The sequence below is a fragment of the Xiphias gladius genome, chromosome 6 (genome assembly GCF_016859285.1).
Source record: "Xiphias gladius isolate SHS-SW01 ecotype Sanya breed wild chromosome 6, ASM1685928v1, whole genome shotgun sequence".
NCBI classification, from domain to species: domain Eukaryota; kingdom Metazoa; phylum Chordata; class Actinopteri; order Istiophoriformes; family Xiphiidae; genus Xiphias; species Xiphias gladius.
Window position 1 is genome coordinate 15,262,500 of NC_053405.1, and position 24,067 is coordinate 15,286,566.

Sequence of the window (24,067 nt, forward strand, 5' to 3'; positions counted from 1 at the left end):
ACGGCTGTTCGTTTGCATGGGATCGCTGTGGTCTTCAGATATTGAGCATCTGATGATTTGGAATCACAGTCCACTTGAGTCAAGGCCAAAGCAGGGCCTCCAATGAAATAAAATTTTCCATCTTAGCCTAAAATTCAATTGTCTCTACTTTGAAGCTAAAGCTGAATTCAGACTAAAAACTTAAAAACACGGCTTGTTGGCTTTAAGCTCTTTTCTCTAATCACAACCACAGCAATGTGACAGTTCCCTTCCAAAACAAAAACAATAAAAAAAAAAAAAAAAAGTGGTGAAGAATGCTAGGGGTTGTGTTGTTAAAAAACAAAAAAACAAACAAACAAACAAAAAAAAATACCATCACAGTCATCTTTCACATGAATGCAACATTTAGAGGTGCAGGATGCATGAGTTATGCCCACTGCCTTTTACCATAATACACACATATATAATGAGGAAAGCGAGTTTAGCAGAGCCAAATTATATGTTTGAAAACTGTTTTGTTTACTTGTAATATCCTCTTTTTGTTGCCAGATGAGTGAGCCTTACTGAGACAGCAAATACCAGAAATTTTAGAAAATTAAACGAGATTTAGGTTAAATTATGATACATTGCTGTGTCTAAATTGTCTGACACTCGCACAAGATAAAATAAATGTTTCTGGCATTATGTTGTGTAGTAATGTCAATATGTACATTTGAAATGAAACAAAACCCCCAAAATTATCTAAAAAACAAAAAAAACAAAAACAAAAACAAAAAACTTAAGGGTGGGAAATAAACTACAAAAATATATACATACACATTATATATGCATATATGATGCATATATACACACATAATGCTATACATATATACTGTCTTTATATATACATTTACATATTACACACCGACAGTCATCTCATTTGTTGTTGGTCATGGTAACAGATGCTCTTTATCGCCCCCTATAAGGGTGAAATCTTCAATTTTTTTCCTCAGTTTTTTGTAACTCTTATTTTATTTTTGATTGGACAACTCTACTGAAAGGTTCTCATTTTTGTTGCTGTGTATAGCTGGGTGAAAAAAAAAACATCACTTGGACAGGTAGAAACAGTCGGTACTTGGGGCGGGTCGCCAGCAGAGAGAGGAGAACTAAGATGAATTAAGAGGATTTCGGCTGACACAGTGTGCACCCCTCAGGTCCAGCCCAGCAGATGAGTCGGGATATGTTGGGTGGGGTTGTGCGCAGGAAGTTGGCAGGCAGTGATTGAGTAAGGCGGGGAAGAGGTTTGTCTTAGTTCCAGATCCGGAGGAAACTGTCCCAGGAGCCAGTGGCCACAGCCATGCCATCTTCTGTCACTCCTAAGCAGCTCACTCTGTTGTCGTGGCCCGCTAGCACACCTGGAGGTTGGGGGGAAGGGGGGAGGAAAAAAAAAAAAAAAGTTTCAGAAGTTGACTACAAAAAAATCTGCAGCACAAAGTCAAGAGCCATGCTGCTATTATCTAATTTATTAGGAAGACTGCTCATATCTATTCTAGGATGCTATTTATTTTGATTATAGAGCTGAATGATCAGTTGAGGAGTCAATTAATCAACTGACAGAAAAATAACTGGCATCGATGTCTTTATCAATTAATCATTTAAGAAATTTTTCAAGCACAAATACCAAACATTTCCTAGTTCCAGTTTCTCAAATATGAGAATTTACAACTTTTCTTTGCTTTATGTAATGATAATCTATCTAATGATAGTCCGAAAATCCTCAGGATTTAGGAAATTGTGATGCCCGTCTTCATAACTTTCTGACATTTTAAAGACCTACAATTAACCGATTACTCAAGAAAATAATAATAATAATAGTCAAAATAATAGTTTGCTGCAGCCCTGTTTCATATAAGTATTAAGTGTTACCAATAGCAGACCAAAAAAAAAATGTGTTCCATACAGATGGCACATCTGCTTTTGTACCTCGTCTTCTCTGACTCTGTAAGCAAGTGTCTCTTAAAATCACTGAATATAAAGCTTTTGTAAAGTTTCTCATCCTTGTTTTAGCCAGTTGCTTAAAAATGACACGAGACATGATTCAGTCATTAAAACAAGCTGAATTCTTCTTTAAACCAAGACAATCTCCTGATATCCGTCACCTGAAGGTCTGAAAACACATAACCAGACTTCAGACATCACTTACCTGCACGCTCGCCTTTCAGAGTGTCCCAGACGTTGCAGTTGAAGTCATCGTAGCCGGCCAGAAGCAGGCGGCCGCTCTTGGAGAAAGCCACAGAGGTGATGCCGCAGATGATGTTGTCGTGGCTGTACATCATCAGCTCCTGGTCGGCACGCAGGTCAAACAGCCTGCAGGTGGCGTCGTCTGAGCCAGTGCCAAAGGCATTCCCATTGGGGAAAAACTATGGGAGAAAAATGTAAATCAAGCGGAAGGAAAGTGTTGTTAACCCATTACATTGGGTTTTTGAGGCACAGTGGCAGTTCCTCTGCAGAGACCTTTTCTTTAAAGAGGCTTCTTGTTTTTCCGAGAGCCGTACAGTCCATCCATAGGCAATAAGAATGCATGCACCTTAGATGGTGACCTGCTTTCAAGAAGCACTTTGACATGAGTAATAACTCCAGTAGGTGAATGAATGTGACCAATGTATAGCTAAATAAAATGTATTAATGTTCCTACACATCTCCCAATTTGGATTAAAAAGATTTTTTTTTTGTTTCCTATCACTGAGTCTTTTCACGTCAGCTGACATCTCTGCACCTAAAAAACAGAATTTTCTCTTCAAAATAAGGTGTAAGTTTCAGTCTCAATTTAAAAAGTCAATTACTTATTAATGAAAAAAATTAAGGATTCAAACTATACCCTGTTTGTTTTCAGTTTTCTTTGTCATGAAAAGTGGCTTTGCAGAGGAATGATGCATTTTATTTTTCAATCCACACTGACCTGTGTTGGAATATATACAGGACAAACTGAGTATTTAGCAGGAGTAATGATTGTCTGACAAGTCTTGTACTCAAAAAAGAAAACCCAGTACAAACCATATCATTAAAAACTGGAAGAAAAAAAAAACTTCCACTACCAATACTATTACCATTTTCAGGTGAATCAAAGAGCATTGAGTCATATTCAATCTGCAGCCATAATCAATCCTTCACTCTCCACCTTCCTGCAGTGTGTTTGTGGCTAAAGGTCCGGTACTCACGCTGACGGCGTTGATGTCGGATACGTGGCCGGTGAAGGATTGCCTGCACATGCCATCGCGGATGTCCCAAAGTTTGGAGGTGGCATCACAGGCTCCTGACACAAAGGTTTTGTAGTCAGGGCTTAGAGACAAACTCATCACATCACCTGTGTGGCCAGTGAAGGTGGTGGCCTGCTGGCCCGTTTCTATGTCCCACAATGCACTGCAAGAAAGGACGTTTTTTTTAGGAATAAGTACTGAAAGTGTCCCCTGAGTTATTATGAAGGCACAACTGGGGAGTCTACAGTACAGCAGAGTTGTGTGTATAAAAGACAACAAATGCTTTTACATGAGCTGCCACTTTAGAGTATTAACACAATCAAGACAATACTCTCACATATTAGGGTATTAGTTGCTATGTGTATCTACTCCCACCTGCTAGAAATAGAGAGAATGAGGAGTAAGAGGATGGGCATTGAGAGAAACTCCTGACATTTTTATACAATGTGGAGGAGCATCTCCGGTTTACTGGGCAGCATGGAAACATGAAAAAAAATATATGGAGTTTTTTCTATCATGTAAACAGCCTGGTTGTTTAAACTGCAGGTGAGAACACGGAGTCGTTGGCTCACCAGGTGGTGTCTCCAGAGCTGGTCAGTATCTGGTTGTCATCCAAGAAACGACAGCAGGACAAATAACCTGCAGATAAACAGAGGGTCCAGATCAGATAAGGAGAGCTCTCCCATGCTTCGTCAGTACCCCCGGGCAAAGCACTTAACTCTTAACCGAGGCCTGCAGTGAATGAATTTTTACTGCTGCGCCAATCGCTCCCTTAGATCCTGGTCAAGTAGTTCTGTCCACCCAAATAAAGATGAGTTGGGCCTGTATTTTTGAAATATTGTTTTAAGCAGACATGTTCATCCAGCATTGTAGGTCCCTTCACCTTTCAATGATGAGCAGGCTCTAGAGCTGCAGTAGTACAGTGATATAGCAATTGTGAAGGCAATTTCTGATCGTGAAATAAGAATAAAATTGTACTCTCTCTCCACAGGCTGACAAAAGTAGAAAAGTTCTACCTTCCATTAGTGGAAAAAACATTTTCTATATTTCATGTTTACATTTGTTCACATTGTTCACAAGACAATGCCAACACACCGATCAAAGTAAACTAAAAGGTAACGTTAAAAATGAGCTATTCGAGCAGATGTTTGCACCAGGATTCATACAAGCTGGTACACAGATATGTGATGCAGTGGAAACTAATAACAGTTTGTGTTTAGTTTTCCATTGTCCCACTTGTTGACCTAATCAGCCAAATTTATAAATAACATCAGCAATCTTAAACCACAGTAAGGTACAGTATTAGATAAATTAGGCATGATGGAGGGCTGTCCCCAGGTCGTGGTATGATAAAAACGTACAGTCACTGCGGTTGTCTCTGTTTACACGGAGCAACAAATTGATATTTTATAAGTTTTTAATGTATTTTACAGAGAGCCTGCGAGTCAATCTTTGGAAACAAATTAGACAAACATAAATATATTAAAACATAAAGAAGCAACATGTTAAGCTTAAGGGTTCTGTTAAGTCTTCTTTTACTTTTCTTATGTTTTTGGCTGACCCTGTGCCTACCTGTGTGCCCAGGTAGCTCTCGGGTGACGCGCACGTTGCCTTCGCGGGTCTTCAGGCTGTATATGGAGCAGATGTTGTCCAGGCCTCCGCAGGCCACATAGTTCCCAGAGGGGGCGTAGGCGCAAGTCATCACCCAGGAAGAGCGCAGTGGGATGGCATGCATCTGAGGACGAGGAGAGTCAGAGTCATCGCTTTATTCAATACAATGAAGGAAACAAAACAATCCTCTCATTATTTTTGGGTACTAAGAAAAATCAGAAATTTGCCTAGCAATAAGGCTGAGAGATATTCTTGGTGTTTTGGAACCCGGGAATTAAGCAGATTTTTCTCTATATACAGTCAGTAACTTTTGCTATTTTACCAGCCAGATTAATTCTATATTACTTAGAGAACCTCCGGGCAACCACATAGCTGCCGTTTGGAGGGTGGCTTGTCTCAGTTTCCAAGATTTTTACAACAGTATTGTGTTTAAGAGAGCCAGTCCATAAACCACACTGTGTACTCTTAAAAGGAAAATCACACCTTTTTATATCAACTTGTTAGCTCTCCAATCTTAAAGTCAAAGTGGAGAGTCAGTGAACTCCGAAAGGAGTAGCACACTGCTGATGTCATACAACAAGGTTTGTCATTTACATGTATTGTACCTCAGGTGGATTTTAATACAACTGTGCTTGTATAGATTATATATTCTGCTGCGTATCTTCAGGAATCTCACCTTGTTTGTTGTGTAACTGTCCCAGATGATTAGCTTTCCATCTTGCGAGGCACTGACAAGTAACCTGGAAACGAGTTAAGAACAGCAGCATGAAACGATGCTCCCCTGTTGAAAACCCCACATCATCTAAGGTACATGCAACTGGTTTATTAAAAGCAATGAGAGCCAGCCACCTTACAGACTACTGTGCTATACTGTCTGAATGACTACAAGGTGCTCTGTTAAAAAGCATTCAGCTCTTCAGTGGGCTCCCTACTCCTCTCTCTCAGTGCTCATTTCCCTCCATCTTCCCTCTTTCTCCCCCTCCTGGTCCAGGGAAGCCACTTTTAATGTCCCACTCCATGTAATATTCATACACCGGTTATGTAAAAGTCCCTGCTGTTGGGTGGGAGGTGGAAGCCTGAGGGGTTGAGAAAGCACTAGAAGAAAGCTGAGGTGGGGCAGCAAGGAAAGAAAAGACAGAGAAGATGATGAAGTAGGAACAAGCAGGAAAGAGTGAGAGCTGAAGGTGGTACAGATGCAGAAAAAGCTGGAACCCCTCCCTCCCATCCTGACTGCGTGTTTCCATCTCTCCAGGGACAGGAAGTGGTTTGACGATGCTATGCTACAATCAAGATGAGAGCCATCAAGCTCAAATGTCAGTGGCTGTATACAAAATAAACACTGGCGTCCTGTAGGGTCACCCAGAGGGCAAACACGTGCACACGTGCATACATTCACACACACACACACACTTAACAGAATGATCTGGACTGAACAGTCTATACATAATCAGCTTCAAGTAATACCAGTGTTTAGCTTTGTAATAAAACACAAGTTAGACTCAAACACAGGTTTTAGAGGTGAAAACAAGAGAAAACTAAATTGCTTGGAAAAGACAGAAGTGTGTGATCTATGTCTTCTAAAAATCTACAAAAAATTCTACCTGCAAAAACATCTACTTTAGCTACATAATCTTCTAAATCACTTTTCTATGGATAAAGATTAGTGTGCTGCATGCATACTAAGGGGAAATACAATCTTGACTGATAAGTCTTAGTGCTCATAATTGCAGCAAACAGTTAAAAAGGCAGTTTGTAAGTTTAAATTTAGTGACAACTCAATGAGTGCAGCCAAAGTTCCTGTCCAATCTGGACACAGAGGACCTTTACTGACGGATTCATTTTGAATCATCATAACATTTGGAAAACTCTCAAAGCTTTAGATCTTACAAACTGCATCTTTAACAAAATATTAAACAAGCTGAGGTGGCTGCCTGTCTGTGTGCCTAACGAAAATCGTTACCGTGCTCAAAGTGAGGGTGTAAAATAGTGCTAGCACTTAGACAAATGTACAGTAGTAGTGGAGGTGGCAGTAGTGACAGTCATTTATGGTGGTATTAGTCATATTAGTAGTAGTAATAGTAATAGTAGTGTAACTGGTAGTAGTATAGCCCCACACCTGGGACTGCCGTCACTGCCCCAGTGCATTGCATTAAGAGACAGATGGACAGAAAGAAAGATCCAGAGTGACATAGACATTAAACACAGAGAAAGAAAAATTTTAACACCAATGATACACCAGTTGTGGACACCTAAGTCATAAATTATTCTTCCAGTGTATATTTGCCGTGAGAGTTGTAATTTGGTACTGAAATGCTGCCGTAATTGAAGTGGTGCTTTACTGCACAGCCCAGATACTGAAAGTCAAGTTGTAGCAGAATTTCTTATTATTGGTTCTTGTATGATTCATAATGTAAGTAAATTAAAAAATTAAGGCAATCTCTGGGGACTGAGATTAAGCTAATACCAGACTGGTGTTTTCACTGTTAAATTCCTGCACTCCTGATGAAGGTGTGTCCATGAAAACCTGCAGTCTGTCAGCCCTCAGTGGCACTTTATTGCCTCTCCCTGGCAAATAACAGTCGTCATGCTGTCGCTGGCAGTCTAGAAAATTAACAGTCTGCTCCTAGTGGACCAGAAATTAACACTGGAACAGCAGAAAAATGACCTTCAATGTTTGTACAATATTCATTAAATCAGAAAATTAAAAGGGGCAAATTTTGATGACTATTATTAGCATCCATTTGTACTTTTTAAGCTGTTAGCATTTATTATGACTCTTGTCCCCTGCAGGCCACTGTAGGTAATTCATGAGACCTACAGAGCAGATATAATTTTGCTTCAATGTGTTCAGGGATAAAAAAAAAAGAAAAAAGAAAAAAAAGAAACTCTTTTGAAAGGACAATTGAGCATGTGACCTAAAGCAGCAGAAAACACCACACACCCAGCAGAAGAAAACAGCAAGCCTACACTAACTACTGCTTTAGAAACACAAAAACACTAATGAAGAAAAGATTACTGATGATATAATGAAGAAAACAGGGTCTGAATGTGTAAAAATGCAGCAGTCCTTTCTATAAAGGCTTCCCAACAATTTGCAGAAATGAGTGAGAAAGATGATTGTTATCTGAAGGACAACTCATCTGTTTACAGAAATGCCTCTAAAATTACACCAAAATGAAATAATAAATAAAAATGTTAGCGAAATAAAAAGGTTCATTTCCTATTCTGCTTGAAGCTAATAATTATGGTTGTTTGTAGAATAACTACACTACCTGGAGTCGCTTCCCCAGTGCATTGCATAGATCTTGGCCAGGTGGCCCCTGAGAGTGCGCCGCGTCCGCATCTGTATCCGGCCCACTGAATCCAGACCAGCTGTGATCTGCCAAAACACAGGAAGAAGAGTCAGCGTGGACAACCGAGGACCATACACACTTATCAGCCCTGGACACTAGCTGAGATTGCAAAAACAGGCAAACTCAGCAATGAACAGTGATGAAAAAGAATGAAGGTTATACTGCTGTATTGTGTATGTGGAATATTTGTATGGATTCTGTAACAATATATGTTTGTGCATATTGACTAGCTGAGGGTAAACCGGGCATACAAATATTTCTAATGTATACTTTTACCATAACTGAACAGACTATAAAATAATTTTATGGGTCAAAGCTAAACTCGTGGATTTCTCTATATCTAGTGTTTTGCCTTCTGAATATCTGCAACTTCAAATTATTATATACAGGTATTCATTAATTTATTTTTCATTGTTCAGGGATTTTAAAAGTAACTTTTAAAGGTCTTGAACACTCACTTGTGCAAACACAGCAATGCAAACTTGTACAATGGCACAGGAATTAAAACTTAATTATTTACCCAGTGATCTGATGTGAATAAGAAGTCTCTTACCTGTGACAGAGTGGAGTCACTGCAGGCTTTCCTGGCATCCTGCAGCAAAACAAAAACCTTAATAACCATGTTGACTAAGGACAAATTTCAGCTCATTCAGTCACTGCATTGCTTAACACAACACAGTATTACTACACAGACATACAAAATGAAGAAAGACAAACTTAAAAAAATAAATGACAAACACTAGTTTTTAAAAAAGTTATACATGTGCCTGAAGTTATTATCAGTCACAGAAACCGAGTATCTCAGTGATCACAGAATAGTCACACAGCACTGGCTTACATTTATTGATCAATTCCTAGAATCCAATTTCTGCATGAGAATGGAAGTGGCTGATTGACAAGTTATATGCCAAGTGCGTCACTGTCTCACCTGAAACTGTGTGAGTCACAGCTTGCAGTGAACCAACAGTGGCAAACATGTGATGTACACACACGTACAACACACACAAACACACATACGTCAACATAAACAAACACGTGCACACACAATGTTGCCGTACCCGGATCTGATTGCGTAGTTGCTCGGCTTCCTGCCGCAACTGTTCCAGCTCGCTCATTGTCCCTCTGGGATTTGTTCAGGCCACACTCTGCTCCAAATACCGACTGGGCTGGGAAAACACACGTGCCTATACGTGTGCGTGCACACACACAAACACGCACACACACTCACACACGCACACACACACTCACACACACACCCACACACTCTCACAAGCTTTACCAGCTGACACCTGCAAGACAGAGAGACAGAAATACTATAAGTTCAACAGGCGGACGGAGAATGAAGGATGGGAACACTTCCATCAGACAAACATAGGTATCCTGTTTGGGTACAGACCAAAGAGGAGGGTGCTGCAAAGAGTGGGGAAGGGTGGGGCTGGGTGGGGGCCTAGAGGGTGGCCCGGCTCTTCAAACACCCCCAGTCTGGTTCAAAAAGCCATCTGAGCCAGGCTCTGACCTTTCCTGACTCAATCAGCCTTTTGTGTTGATGCATTGCGCTGTTTGCGCGACCCAGCCCAAAGAGCCCTGAACATGTGTGTGTTTTTTTGTGGTGTGTATTGCAGGCAGCTCTGGAGGGTTTATTAGACAATATGGCCAAGTGAGAAAAAGAACATATGTGAATGTACTTATCTGTGAGTGTATACATTATATGTGCATTTAGTCTGAATGTGTGTCTGGGTTAAGTGTGTCAGATTCAGCATCCGTTTTATATGTGCATGCATGTATGTGTGTGCATGTACAAGCTGCCACTACCTTTACCTTGGGGAGGCTGAATGTGGGTCACAAAGCACTTAGACACTCCTCAGAAATGTTTGCCTGCCTGCACATCCCCCCCTTCCCAGTGTGCTGTCCAGAAGTCAAACCCTCTGAGATTAAATTTTCAGTTCCATTTTCTATAATTCAACAATTAGGCCGAGTCCAGCCCTTCCTCTCCACAGGAAATCATGTTAATGTAAAGAGGAGGATGCTTGTGCTTTATCTTCCTTTTTGCGGAGGCTTTAAACCAACTGGGGCCCAGTTACACATTCAACACAAAAGAAAACCCCAGCATTTTACAAATAGCATATAATTAACTAAAACATTGATGCGATGTGACAGTGATGCTGCTATGACTGCCTTTTAAGATATGGTACATTTATCTGTGAGAGAAGCTGCTCTTTTAGATTCCAACTTCACTTGGTTTTTGGCCATTGTACCTCTGCTCCTCTGACACAAGAGCGGATGCGCTGAGCTGCCCATTGTGGACTCCTGTCTCGGGCCAAGGTGGTTTTTGACAGCAACAAGGTATCAGAGACAGAAAGCGTTGCAATGCTTTCAGCTAACTAGGGTTGACGTCACTCTCTCCTTCAGCTGACGCAACCCCCATGAAGTGAGGCTCTCAGTGTCAGCTCGTCGAAGTGATGTGGTACGGCTATATGGCTACTATGGATCCATTAAACTGTATGCTTCTGAAATCTGCCACGTCACGCAGAGCACGTTGTGGACTACCAAAACACCCTATATAACCTTCTACACTCGGCTAAATATTTTCAAATCAATGTTTTCAGCCTCAAGCTTGCGTTGTTAAATGCAACAGAGCACTCGAGAGAGATGAGGTGGAAAATAATGCAGGTATGATGGAGGATGATGCTGAAAAACAACATGCATGAGGGGCTTTCCCATCAGTCTGGGTAAAACTGACAGCTCTGATTTTAGGGTGAGCCATGGCACTGAGTTGTGGGTGTGCCAAATGAATTGTCCTGCTCTCATTGGGACACTAAATATTTATCATTTAGGAACAAAAAAAGGCCACTCAAAACTGCTACTGTTATTAACCACAAAGCCAAAAGAAACTGCAATACGAAGAAATGGTCCTTACAAAAGAACAAGATAAAGTGTACCTTTAACAATTTATAGTCGTAAACCTCAGCGCCTGTGTGTGTGAATATGTCTTTTCTTCAAATGTGCGATTTTGAGTAATGTAGCCAGCCAGCCTGGCTAATGCAGGCCCAGAGCATGGCACACCATCAGGGGTGACAGAGGCGGAGCTGTGTGCTGGAACTGCCCATTGTTTAGTATGAAGCTGCCAGCTACAGTAGATAGTGCTGCTTGGCACCACCACAGTTGGGTCTCTGAGACTGGCCAAGGGAGACTACAATTGCTCCTACTCTACCCTACTGACACAAACCAGCCAACCAGCCAGCCAGCCAACCAGCCAACCAGCCAGCCAACCAGCCAGCCAGCCAGTTGAGCCTTATGCTCCAAGCATCCAGCAGGAGACCACTGAGTCTGACCTGAGACCAAAGAGCTGTCACCTGCAAAAAACACCTGTGTACACATAATTCTCAGACATTAGTTAGCCAGAAACATCCCTGTTTGTATATGATTACCCAACTATGCCACTGGTCAGTGAAAAGGACAGCAAAGAAGAGGTGCAATTTCACGTCCTGTCTGCGCAGCGTTGGCTGTCCGACATGCCAGAGGCGCTTACATGACCATTACACATGCCTCTGGCTATCTATAACGCCCACTCGTGTATCATATGCCATTATCGGCAGTTATAGGTTCACCTAAAACTTAAAATGTAATCAGTAATGACTATGTTACAGCAGTCATTACAACAGTTTACAAAGTGCTTTTATGGCACTGTGTGAAATTACGACGCAAGAGAATTTTTTTTTTTTTTTTTTTAAATTGGCCGGCATAATAAATCATATTGAGCACACAAAATATATACTACAAGTTTCTGAAGTTGATTAATTGAATAGTCTCACAACTGAAAAATTAAATCGGCAACTATTTTTTGAAATGATTATTCTCAAAAGAAATTTTTAAGCAAAAATTCACAGCTTTCAGCTTCTAAATGTGAATATCTGCAGGTTTTTAAAGCTTTTTCTGATAGGAAACTGCATATCTTTGGGGTTATAACTGCTTGACAAAACACCTTAGGATCTGGGAAATAGTGATGGGTATTTTACATAATATTCTGACATTTTATAGACCAAACAATTAACGCCTAATTGAGAAAGAGTAACTATCGTTTGGCTGTAGCCCTTGTCTTTTTTTTTTTTTTTTTTTTAAACCAATTTTTGGGAGAAACTGTGTATATACATATGTTTTGTTACAGACTGTTTTTACATTTGGTTCAATGCACATCTACATTATCAAGTTTTAATCCAGGTTACCAATGACTATAAAACTAATTGTTTATCTTGAGAGACACTGAAATGTAAACTTTCACTTTCATTTCTATACCCACACACAGACAGAGAGAAAGAAAGAGACACATGGAGAGATCTTATTATTTTTTACCCTCTGCACAGTAGAGTCATTGTCAGTCTCAATTAACTATGGACTCAGGTTCCCATAATGGAGACTGGTCATTATATATTTGTGACAGGAGACACTGTCCATTTAGTGTTTTTTCCTGCTGATTCAGTGACAGTTCATGTTCAGCAGGAAAAATATGCAGCTACAGTACAGTAACTGCTCCATGGGAACTCGTTAGGTCCTGGAGCCAATCACAGTGTTTCAATTTGTTAAACGTGGAGAAATTAACATCAGATCAAACATGAATGGAATAATAACACAAATATTGACACATTTTGTATTGTATTTCATCAGTGAGACCTCCTGCTCCTTCTGGTGTCCCACACAGTAGAAAGTCAGTCACATCTGCCTCAATCATGAACAAATACTAGTGAAGGGAGCAGCGGGAGGTGCAGATAGTGCAGCTGCACCCAGAGCCACTGGGGCCCAACAACATGAAATGGTCAGGAAGTCAAGAAATTAACATTATGAAATGACAGGTCTGAACAAATTCTTGCAACACGGCCCACTGTGAGTGCTTTATACTAGGGTTATACAGATTTACAGTAATATTTTAATATTTATCATTATCAAAATCCCATTCTATAAGGTGGACATAAGTATTTTACTTTAAATTTTATTGCACTGAACAAAACAGAAAATCTATGCCCTTTCTATATATATTTTTGACATTTTTCTCCCTTCTAATACATTTCAATGACCGTTTCCCTGGTTTAGACCAACTCTGTGTTCAAACAGTACAACGTGGTGAATTTGCATTATGTGTGTGATCTAAAGGCTCGAGTCCTATCAGCATTGAGTTCTTTGCCTTTTCCTCATCAACTGAATGCATTTCTAACTTAAAACTATGGGTGAAAGATGCCCAGTTAGTCATGAGATGATCAGATTTAAAAATTGTTAAATATACGTTTTAAAATGAAAACTACACCTGATCCTCCTTTCGCAGTTTCTATTTAAGAGCCTATGTAAGAGCCATGAGTGTATGTGCTGGCTTGGCCCTTACAGAAAATGAGTAGAAAACTAATTTTCAAACTAATTTTCATTTACAGTTTTTTGTGACGTAAAATTGAAAAGTGGATGCAGAGGGGCAGCTGGTTTACCAGGTGTAACCTTGTTCAGGTAACCCAATGACTATTCCAAACCTTCAGAGAATGGAGGAAATACCTGGTTTGATTCCAGTAAGGTGAAGGGCTACATATCTTCCTTCTGTTTAGTTTAGATATGTTCGGATCATATTTTTTACGTGTCCTGATTTACATCAGCAAAAGTTTGAATTCTTGTTAAACTAAACAGACAGGAACACAGCAAATGAATGTGTGATGACTATATGACCTACTTTGATCACAGGTTTCACCCCACCTACACCAGACAGTTACAGAACTACACATAATGTAGTCACACATAATTCCTCATCAAAACTATATGAATCTAATAAGATGGGGCCTGTTTGGTCAAAAATCGGATCTAAGTGACATCCACAATCGGATGTCAGATGATTCTTTTACAGAAAAGTTTGGGATTTCCTGATATTATCTTACTGTTATTTTGTTATAGGTTATTTCAACTGAGGCGTGGTATAGGTTTTGGTACTCAAACAGCTGTACAACTAGGAGTCTGAAAATGTAGACTAGGGAGAGGCAGAACACTGTACAGCTGGATGGTATAGATGAAATCAGCATCGTGCTATTAAAAAGGAATATTTTTCAGAAATAAAGACATACACTATTGCGCTACACTGACAGGTGTTTGCATTGTTTTGTCCACCTCATTTATATCAACGGGGGTAGGCTAAATAACAGAATCCCTCTGTATAATGTAATGCAGCTCAGCATAACCAAACAACTACATCCCCCAAAATGATCATAAAGTTAAATCAACAACCACTCACAAACAATTTCAGCAAAACTGAACATTATAACCTCCTTGAAGGTAGGATTTATTGTGTTACAGTGCATTAGTTGTAGGTTGTTGGTGTACCTAATAAACCGCCAACTGAGTTTATAATCACAATATGGCAAATGTATGTAAACTCACCTAAAATATTCCAGTTAATGCAGTTAACTGTGTTCTACTTTTTGGCCCTCATTGGTTGTCAATTGCAGTTTCTTCAGAATTGTTGATTGAGAAAACATACGTTCGCAATATGGTCCCTCCCATGATATCATCATATCATCACAATGTTATTGAACTGACAGCAAATAATTTCTAATATTAATACATTGAAGATATTATTGCCCAGCCCTAAAGCACACTGACACAAAAATATTATTGTAAAGATTAATATTGTTTTAGAAATCAGATTATTGTAAAATATTTTAAATGCTGTTGTTTCTTGCCTACAGGGCTGCTACTAATGAGGATTTTCATTATGGATTCTTTCGGTTATTTTTTCAATTCTTTTCAAAATCATTTAGTCTATAAAGCCTCAGAAAGTATTGAAATATGAACTATATTTAATTTATAGTGGTATAAAACAGAAAAGCAGCAAATCCTCACACTGGAAAAGCTAGAACCAGAGAGTATTTGACATTTTAGCTAGATAATTCAGTGATAAAACACTATTTGACTATTCTTAATGAACAGTGCATGTTATCTGCTTACTCGTCATTCTAGGGCTGCAATAAACCATTTTTTTCATTACTGAATAATTGCTATTCTTTTTAAAAAAATAATCGTTTAGCCTATGAAACATCAAAAAAATGTTAAGACTCTTTGCTGGGCTGAAGATGATGTCTTCAAAAGTGTTGTTTTGTTTGAACAAAAATCGAAAAAACACCCAAATATTCAGTTTACATTGACAAAATATGACAAAGAAAAGCAGCAGATCACCTCTTTTGGGAGGCTGCAAATATTTGGCCGTTTTTTTTTTTTTTTTCCACAATTTTTGATCGAAGAATAACTCAGCAATTCGTAGATTGTCAAAATTGTGGCACATTGCTTTTCTGTTAATTGACTAATCAATTAATCAAGTAATCGTTTTGCCTCTACATCATACCCACGTTATGATTGATTTAAAAACATACATAAGTAAATATTTAAATAAATAAATAAATAAATAAATCACCATATCTTCCATCCTCTAATTTGATGAGCACCAATACCCAAACTAAAATTACTGAAACCCGTGGGTTAATACCAACCAGCACCAATTAAGCTGGAGATTAATAACATACATGATTAACTTCTACAAACTGTAACTTCATATTGTGTATTCTGTACCAGCATCGACCTACTGTCCTGACTTCAACAGCCAAGACAGGAAACAATTAGCTACATCAGATGGAGACACGGACACTCTGTGTGCAATGAACATGTCATAAAAGTCTTTATGAACTGATGTGCGTCGAGAGAAAATTACTGATACACGCAACAAATTGCATGAGCCGTCACGCAACCAGTTGCCGCTCGGGTGAAGGCGGACTGTCATGTATATTTAATGGAGAGGGGAGGGGGGGGCAATGCAGGGTATCGCGCAACCAAAAAATGAGAAAACTGATGTATGAAATAGGAAGAAAGGAAAATGTGTCTACCAGTGGAAAGGTTTTGCCCCTGTAGTTCCGCCTGAGAGTCATTTGAGAGCCAGTTTGAGGCCGCGTTTGGATGGCAGCAGTGAATTTTCAGCAGCTTGTCTTAGAGGGGGGGAAAAAAAAAAAAAAAACAGCACTGAGGTAATAGTAGGCTGTGAACAGTTATGTCAAAAGCTCCACTGCTGCTCCGAGCACCAGGAACATTTCAAGCTCGCCGACGTTTCTGCATCTCAGCCTCAGCCACACAAAACAAAATAAACCCCGCCGTGAGCAAAGCAGGAAATAGCCCAAAAGTCCCCAAAAATGTCAAGACGAGGCTGCACGTCCTTACCTGAAACAGGGTTTTTAGGCTCTGTCCGTCCTTCCAGTCCGAGTCACACCGATCCGTTTTCAGGCGACAACCATGGCCCCGGCTGTGAGAGAAATTCCAAAGGGAACCGTGTTAATTTTAAAACAATTTAATCGGTTTAAAAGGTCAGAAACGAGCGCAACTCGGGTCGGATTTGCCTCAAATTTTCACCAAGCAAGCTAATCACCACACCCATGAAAGTGGGAACATGGCAACAGCCTACGCTGAGGGGTGCGCGGTGGTGGGTGGGATCGATTTTTTCCTATCTTCTTACCAATAAAACAAGTTATAAAATATCAAATCCTTGCTAAGTCTACTTTTTATTTAAGTCCGTACTCCAAAGCACTCGGTAATAACGTTGCTTTCCGCTTGTGAAAATGTCTGAAATTGGCTGTTTCACCTACGGGCGGAATGGTATCGTCTGTCAGCCCCCTCAACAAAAAGGAACCGAATGGGATACAGGAAACAAATGTTAGACCTTTACAGCCTGTAGTGGTAGTAGTGACTCAAATGGACTCCGCATCTGTCTGCAAAGCCAAAATTAGGTCAAAAACACCACTCTTCCATTTGCTCCAATAACAATACTACGAATAAACCAGAAGAGGCGTGAGGCTACTGTATTAGTATTAAAGCTGGAGGTGAGGAAAGTACAGTTTTTTGTTTTTTTTTAGTTGACTCTGAATATAATCTCCTGCCATTTATGACTTTACTTCGTGACTTTGTGACCCCACCTGAGTTCAGCTGAGGTGTGGTATAGGTTTGGTGACATACAGCTGTACAAATAAAGAGTAAGAAGATGTAGAGCGGGGAGATGCAGTAGACTACTGCTGGGTGATATAGCTGAAATCTGCATCATGATATTACTAAGAGTATTTTTCTGATATCTATATATGTATCACAATATGGCAAATCGATGCAAAATCGCATAAAATATTCAAATAATGTTAAGCGCAATGAGGTGTGTTCCACTGTGAGTAAAACCAAAACTCATTTTGTTACTTTTCAGTTACAGTTGATTCATTGATTTTGAGGACTAAATATTTTCTTTAATTTTCTAGATTACAGTAAAATGTTTTAAATGCTGTCTTGTCCTGCCTTTAGTGCTTCAACTAATGACTATTTTCATTATCAATTGTTCAGATTATTTTTCAATTAATCAACTAATCAGTGAACCTATAAAACGTCAGAAAATATTGAAATGCTAGTCACAATTTCTCAAAGCATAAGATGACATCTTTAAACCTCTTGCTCTATCTGAGCGACAGTCCAAAACCCAAATAACTTCAATTTATAATGATATAAAATAGAAAAGCAGCAAATCCTCATACTGGAGAAGCCGGAAACAGAGATTATTTGACGTTTTAGCTCTGTAATTCACTTAAAGGGTTATTCGGTTATCAAAATTGTTGCTGATTAATTTTCTTTCGATCAACTAATTGGTTAGTCAACTTTATACTACCAATAGGGACTTTAGTTTGTGACCTGTGAGCTTCATTGTAAAGTTATATGTTTCCCATTTCTTTGTTTATTTCGTGTACGAAACAGCTCAAAAGTACAAAATACTTCAGTCAAACCATGTGGGGAAATAGTTACAAAAACTAATGTGTTTATATTGCTGCCAGCCAAAGGTAACTTTCCAATGAGGAGCCTGTAATTCAAAGACTGTAGTTACACAAAGATACAGTAAGTCTGCATGTAGCCATATGCATTAGAGCCATATGCACTAAAATGATGAGTCAATTAATCGATAAGTGGATTGACTGAAAATTAAGCAGCAACAATTTTGAAAATTGACTAATCGTTCCAGTCAATTATCGAACAGAAATGCCAAACATTTTCTGGTTCCAGCTTCTCAAATGTGAGGTTTTCCCTGTTTTATAGCAGTGTAAATTCAGTATGTTTGGGTTTTGGACTATTGACAAGTAATTTAAAGACGCCACCTTGGGCACTGGTGAAAGTGTGATGGGTATTTTTCACTATTTTCTTACATTTTATAGAATAAACAATTCATCAACAGATCAATCGAAACTGAAAATAATTGTTAGTGGCAGCTCTAATATGCTTAGAACAAATATAGAGTTGCAAATATTAGTCAATTAACAACTTAATCAATCAATAGATTGTTAATCAGTAAACATTTCGCTAATCATTTCATTTTTTAAGTCATATTGGAAAGTAAAAAGGACAAAAAAAATCACTGAGAATGCTTTGGGAACTTGTGATGGGCATTTTTCACTGTTTTCTGATATTTTATAAACCAAATGATTATTCAGTGAATTGATAAAATAATCAGCAGATTAATAAATTAAGAAATGTCTTACTAGTTGCAGGCATAACATGCTTATAATGAGTAATCTTACAGTACCAAGTGACGATTTTTTTCTGTTGCTACGCTAAGGTAAAATCGTTTACAGTCTGTCCAGTGGCTAGAATATGAAACAATAAGATAAATCAGTAACTATTTCAAAATCCCCCAAAATGTAAATTAAGAGGTTTGAAAGGTTTGCATTGTGCCAGGGAGACAGCTGTGCCAAGTCTCCAGCACACGACGGTTGGATCATTGAATAGGACCTCTCTCTCCATTAGGACAGGATGAATTTTTAATGGGACCAATGAAGGGGAGCAGTGGGATAGGCTTTTCCATGTCTCTGCACGAGCCATAATCAATGGAGGGAAGATGAAAGTTGCCCAGCCCTTAGCTTCCTTTCAGAGTGGCATGGGGTCCGATTAAGCCTCACTGAATTCACACACACAACAGTAGTTTAGGTGTGTCAGACCAATTTCCCGCTAAACACATTATGAGGATTAGGATTAACATGATAGCAGAGACATGTTGTGATTTGTTTGTCAATAGTGCAGCTGGGAATCTTTTTTTTTTTTTTTTTTTGTCTTTTACAATGATCTTTAGTGCAGCCTGGAAATAGGCTTTTATTAAACAATAACACATTATCAATACAATATGTGTTCTTCATACATTCATGGACAGATGTTTTTACATGAAAATAGTTTTATTCCTACTATAATAGAATTCACTGCAGTGGTTATGATCACAGAATACACGGCATACGACTGAATATTCTCACATACAATTTAGAGAAGTTGGAGGACACATGCCACATCACAAACACAAATCTGACCATATAACAAAAACAAATAGTCCTTACATCCTCACAGTGATTGGTACAACCAATGATACACTGACAGGTTTTTGCCATAGCATGTTTTAAAGATGACGTAATCCTTGGTCAGCCAAAGCTTTTTGTTCTGTCATGTCTGAAGCTGTCAACAAATGTATTACTGATTGCTCAAGGTTGACATAAATCATGCAACAACAATGTAACTACAATCCAACCCTAGTCGTACACCATGTTTTAGTAAACAGTCAGTTCATTACTATAATATTTTTTAGCCTTTTGTGGACCAGAGATTGATTGTACGGGGGCATTTATAAAAGAGCTACATAAGAAGGAGTTTGCTCTCTGCCTCTTTTGAGCAAAACGACTGAATTCATTAGCCAGCTGAGAATCAGAGTCAGGGTGTCCAAAAGCACATCCTTGGCCAATCAGGTCCCTTGGCCCATTGCTTGGCAACCAAAAGGGAGGGAGGGAGCAAATAGACACTGTAAAAATAACACATCAATAGCTCGATGTCTGAAAAAAAAAAAAAAGACGCAAGTTGGTGAGGCTATAAATAGCCTCTTGGAGCCTGGAACAGGTATCATGTACAGTATCTCAACTGTATTGTTGCCTTCAAATGAGACGCCTTTGCATTGATGCAAATTCAGCATGGTTAGTGCACAAGTAACGGAGCTCGAAGCACAGTAACAGTCGTGCAGCTGAATGAAATCATTTTAATCTGACGGTGGTTTTAGGGCTAAGGAGGAATAACAAGAGCTGACCTATCCCTCCACTGCAGTAAAAAACATCCCAAAACTAACAACAGGTTGGCATAAGTTTTCTTTATCCTACTGTTTGCCGTCTGATGTTTTGCATATATACAAAATTACTACAAGGCTCTGCTGAAATAATAAATAATAATGTACTACAGCGATCAGTAATGTACATGGACAAGTTTGCATGCCAGATGGAGTTTAGGGTTTAATGGCATACATTATTAATTTGGATGATATTTTATCTTTTCATTTCATCACATAATTACATCCACATATTGTTTACAGGCATGTCAATGAGCTGCGTGCTGCATCTCCTCTTTACATATTATCTTATCGCTACAATGTCACATTGTTAGAATGGGTAGTAAACATGTCTTTTGTGTAACAGGAGAGTAGAACAAACCATGGCCAAAAATAGACCTATCATGTCCAATTCAGTTTCATAAAACTGCTCAAAAATGAGCCCAATACGTGGGTGATCAAATCAAGTGGAGATAATGGGACATCAATCTCAAGCAGCTTTTCGATGCCTATTTTTATCCGAACGTTCCCATTTTTTTGCCCACATGTGGCGACGCGCCCTGACGACCTCCGTGTAATACTTCCACTGTATCAAAGGCAATTAAAAGGTGTAGCAACAGTAGAACCTTAAAAGGCCTTATCAGGGCCGTCTTATCCACCAGACATCTCCTGGGGAGGCTGGCCGTTGCCAGGGTAACCCTCACAAATGGCAACTGACGTCAAGAAGGTAGGAGAAATACCAGGGAGAGCCAGAGCTGCTATGCATAATGGATTATTGAAAAAAGGGCCCTCTTGAAGAGTGCAAAGTGACTCAAAATATGCATGTCTTGCTGGGCTCGCTACCACTCCTCTCTCTCTTTCTCTCTCTCTGTGTGTGATGAGGAAAATAGATGTTGACAGTTTTCAGGGTTTTACTCGCTGACTGGCACAGCTTGGGCTCGGCTGGCCCGACTGAAATTATCCATCTTGAGTCAAACACCACTGATGAATTATATCTCTTCATTGGATGCTTTATGTTTTGTTTGTTCGTTTTTTAAAATCGTTTTTACAGTATTCTGTTACGTGTCCCAAAAGAAAATCCTTTCTCCTCTGTGCTAAAATCAGAATGTGTGGCTACCTGCACTGCATCGCACCCGATCGAAAACCAAAGAAAAAAAGCTCTGTCACATCAACTATCAACATCCCCAGCGGATCCTTTGTTGGCCACGTTACCAGATCCACAGTGACATTCATGAATATTGTTCTCAGAAGTGGTCACTTCAGGTCATGTTTAAGCTCAGAGCCTAACTACCGGCAGTTTACTCTGTCCCTGTGTAAGGTTCTTGTCTAATCTCAGAGCTATTGTTGGCCCGTGAGAGACTGTCACAGCGGCAGCTCGCTGAAGAGCCCTCACCGTTTCTGTGATAATGCCTCTCGTGTTGGAGTCACACTATTGACAAACGGGGCACCAAGTGCGGAATCAGGTTTGCTGTTGGCAAAGGCCAAGTACTGTTGCTGCCCAAATGAATACAGCGGGACAGAACAGTACATGCAATAGAGAACTGACGTGGTTGCCATCTTGGGGTAGAGGTGGGACATACGGACAAAATTACTATCATGATAATTATCACAGCCACACCTTAATATAAACACATTACTATATACTGCTACTGTATTCGACTTGTATCATTAAAAACTCAAATTCCTATTCACATTTTCAAATAGAGTAAACACTGTATAGAAATGATTCTCCACCACGGTGGAAGACTGTCTTTAGCTCACCAACACATAAAATCAGCACAAAAACATATATAACAGAACAAAAACTAGTGATAACATGGTGATTACTGGCAATAACATTAAATTTGAGGTCCAGATGTTTTGTGTGAACAGTAAGCAAAAATAAACAAGAATTATGTTGAATGGCAGTAACTGATATCCAAAAAGACTACACTTTTGAGGCCACATGTTTGTGAAACACAACATCAAGACGTTCACTGTCAAAACATCTGTATTGGAAGCTGCTCTCAATAAAACCACCCGTGACATGTAAACAGAGTCAATTAACACCAGAATGAGTAGGCCTGAAGCTTAAGTTGTATTTCAGGGAGAAGCTGCAGAGGAAATGTGCAAAGAGAAGAAGTGAGAGTGTTTCAGTCCAGGGGAATCCCAGACAGTTCTGTAAATCAAGGGTGCAACAAGCAACATAAAGCATGAACCAACATGCTCTGAGTTTCCTAAGAACTGAATCACACAAGTCATGTATGGGAAAACATTTTTTAAAGGAAGTGAGGAACAGCCCTGATGTGCTAATGCTCCCCTTTTCAAATGCCTCCCGTCACAGCTGCAACACTACGATACCACATGATCATTAATTTATTACTGCCACAATTATTTTGACCTGGCATTTTGGTGCACCACAGGTTCAGAACATAAGACGGAGGTGTTACCTCCTTGTTGTATGAAAACCAAACACAACCCTTGATGCCAGGTATACAGATTGGTTTGACAAGCTCACCAAAATACCAGTCTCCAGTTTTTCCTCTCTTAATTTTGCAAGTGTAATTGAAATGTTCATTTTGGCTCCACACCCATCTCCGTTTTAATGCAAGTTTTGCTTCCAGTGCAGATTTCAGAGCAGAAACCACACTTCTTCATTTGCTCTGTTAAAATAAAAATACTGCAAACAGAAGGAATGTTCTTCTCTGTGCTGTTATTAAAATCCACAGTACATATATGCGCTGGTGGTAGTGATCTGGCTGAGGCAGTACATCACAGATGGATGAATGCAGAGGAAACACCAAACAATGCGCACACTAGTTCACACCGAAAACTCTTCATTTAGAAAAACAATTTACCTTTTTCCAGTGCAGATGAGTAGCAGAGGAAGTGAGCGTTTTCTGCATACGTCCTAAATGGCATGGATTATGAGTCGCACAGAGCACTCTGGTTTCAGTTCTTCCTTCCAGCTGCGAGTGTAGATGCTGCTAGGAGGAGCAGTAAATGGAGAGAGAGAGAGGCAGAGCTGGAGTATGAGGCAGGGAGCTGCTGAGTGGGAGGGTGAGCATATGGGGGGAATGGAGGATGGGAGATGGAGTAGTATTTCTATTAAAGAGACAGAGTATATTTCTTCAAAACTATAGTTAAATTAGTGACAGAAAAATTTGTTATAAGAACTACATACGGGGTTTTCAGGGTCAATGGGAGCTGGTCCCGATCCCAGCATTCAATGTGTGGAGACCCTTAGCTCTATTTAACAGCTCAAAATACATACTTAACATTGTTTTATCACCTGGATACTTCACATCTTTTTTTTTTTTTTTAATTTAATGAAAATTGCTTATAAACATGATTTTGAACTGATAACATGTTTCAGAGGTCAGCTTCAGAAAATGAATTGCTTACAATGGACTTTAGTGATCTTAATGTCTGACAGGGGAGTCAGACCTCTCTGGCGTCATTAGGTGGGAAAACTTACTTTGACTGAATACTTTTTTAGCAAACAAAAGCAGTGTATACTTTTTTTCATGCACAGCCCATATAACATATATAACATGAAATATTTCTGTATTTGTATTTAATAACAATTCTTAATGCTCACCTATAACTTGTCTGCAAAGCCAAGTTGGTGGCAAGAGGAAGGGCTACTGCTTTAAAACTTTTCTACATGTTGGGTTGTAATAAGGCCACAAGTAAAGAAAATAATATTTAAAGGGACAAAAACTGACGGTTTTGCAATTGTTATTAGTTTC

At 39.4% G+C, this 24,067-nt stretch overlaps 1 protein-coding gene across 1 annotated transcript; it reads right to left on the bottom strand.

Annotated features, from left to right (window-relative positions):
* Positions 1–812: 812 nt before the first annotated feature.
* Positions 813–23,235, bottom strand: LOC120791270 (guanine nucleotide-binding protein subunit beta-4). Its single transcript, XM_040129601.1, has 11 exons — positions 23,174–23,235; positions 16,406–16,487; positions 9,238–9,468; positions 8,733–8,771; positions 8,099–8,205; positions 5,503–5,566; positions 4,788–4,950; positions 3,788–3,854; positions 3,177–3,378; positions 2,162–2,378; positions 813–1,373 (listed from the first exon to the last, which is right to left on the bottom strand). The coding sequence occupies exons 3-11, from the start codon at positions 9,292–9,294 to the stop codon at positions 1,267–1,269; spliced, it is 1,023 nt and encodes a 340-aa protein (XP_039985535.1). The 5' UTR covers positions 9,295–9,468; positions 16,406–16,487; positions 23,174–23,235; the 3' UTR covers positions 813–1,266.
* Between the last annotated feature and the right edge of the window lie 832 nt (positions 23,236–24,067).

What these genes read in the sequence shown, in the direction of transcription:
- LOC120791270 (XM_040129601.1), bottom strand. Translation starts at nt 9,294, where the DNA reads ATGAGCGAGCTGGAACAGTTGCGGCAGGAAGCCGAGCAACTACGCAAT. An exon ending in CCGACATCAACGCCGTCAGC is followed by an intron (nt 2,379 to 3,176) that starts GTGAGTACCGGA and finishes TTTCTCCCATAG; the next exon opens with TTTTTCCCCAATGGGAATGC. An exon ending in TCTGAAAGGCGAGCGTGCAG is followed by an intron (nt 1,374 to 2,161) that starts GTAAGTGATGTC and finishes CCCAACCTCCAG; the next exon opens with GTGTGCTAGCGGGCCACGAC.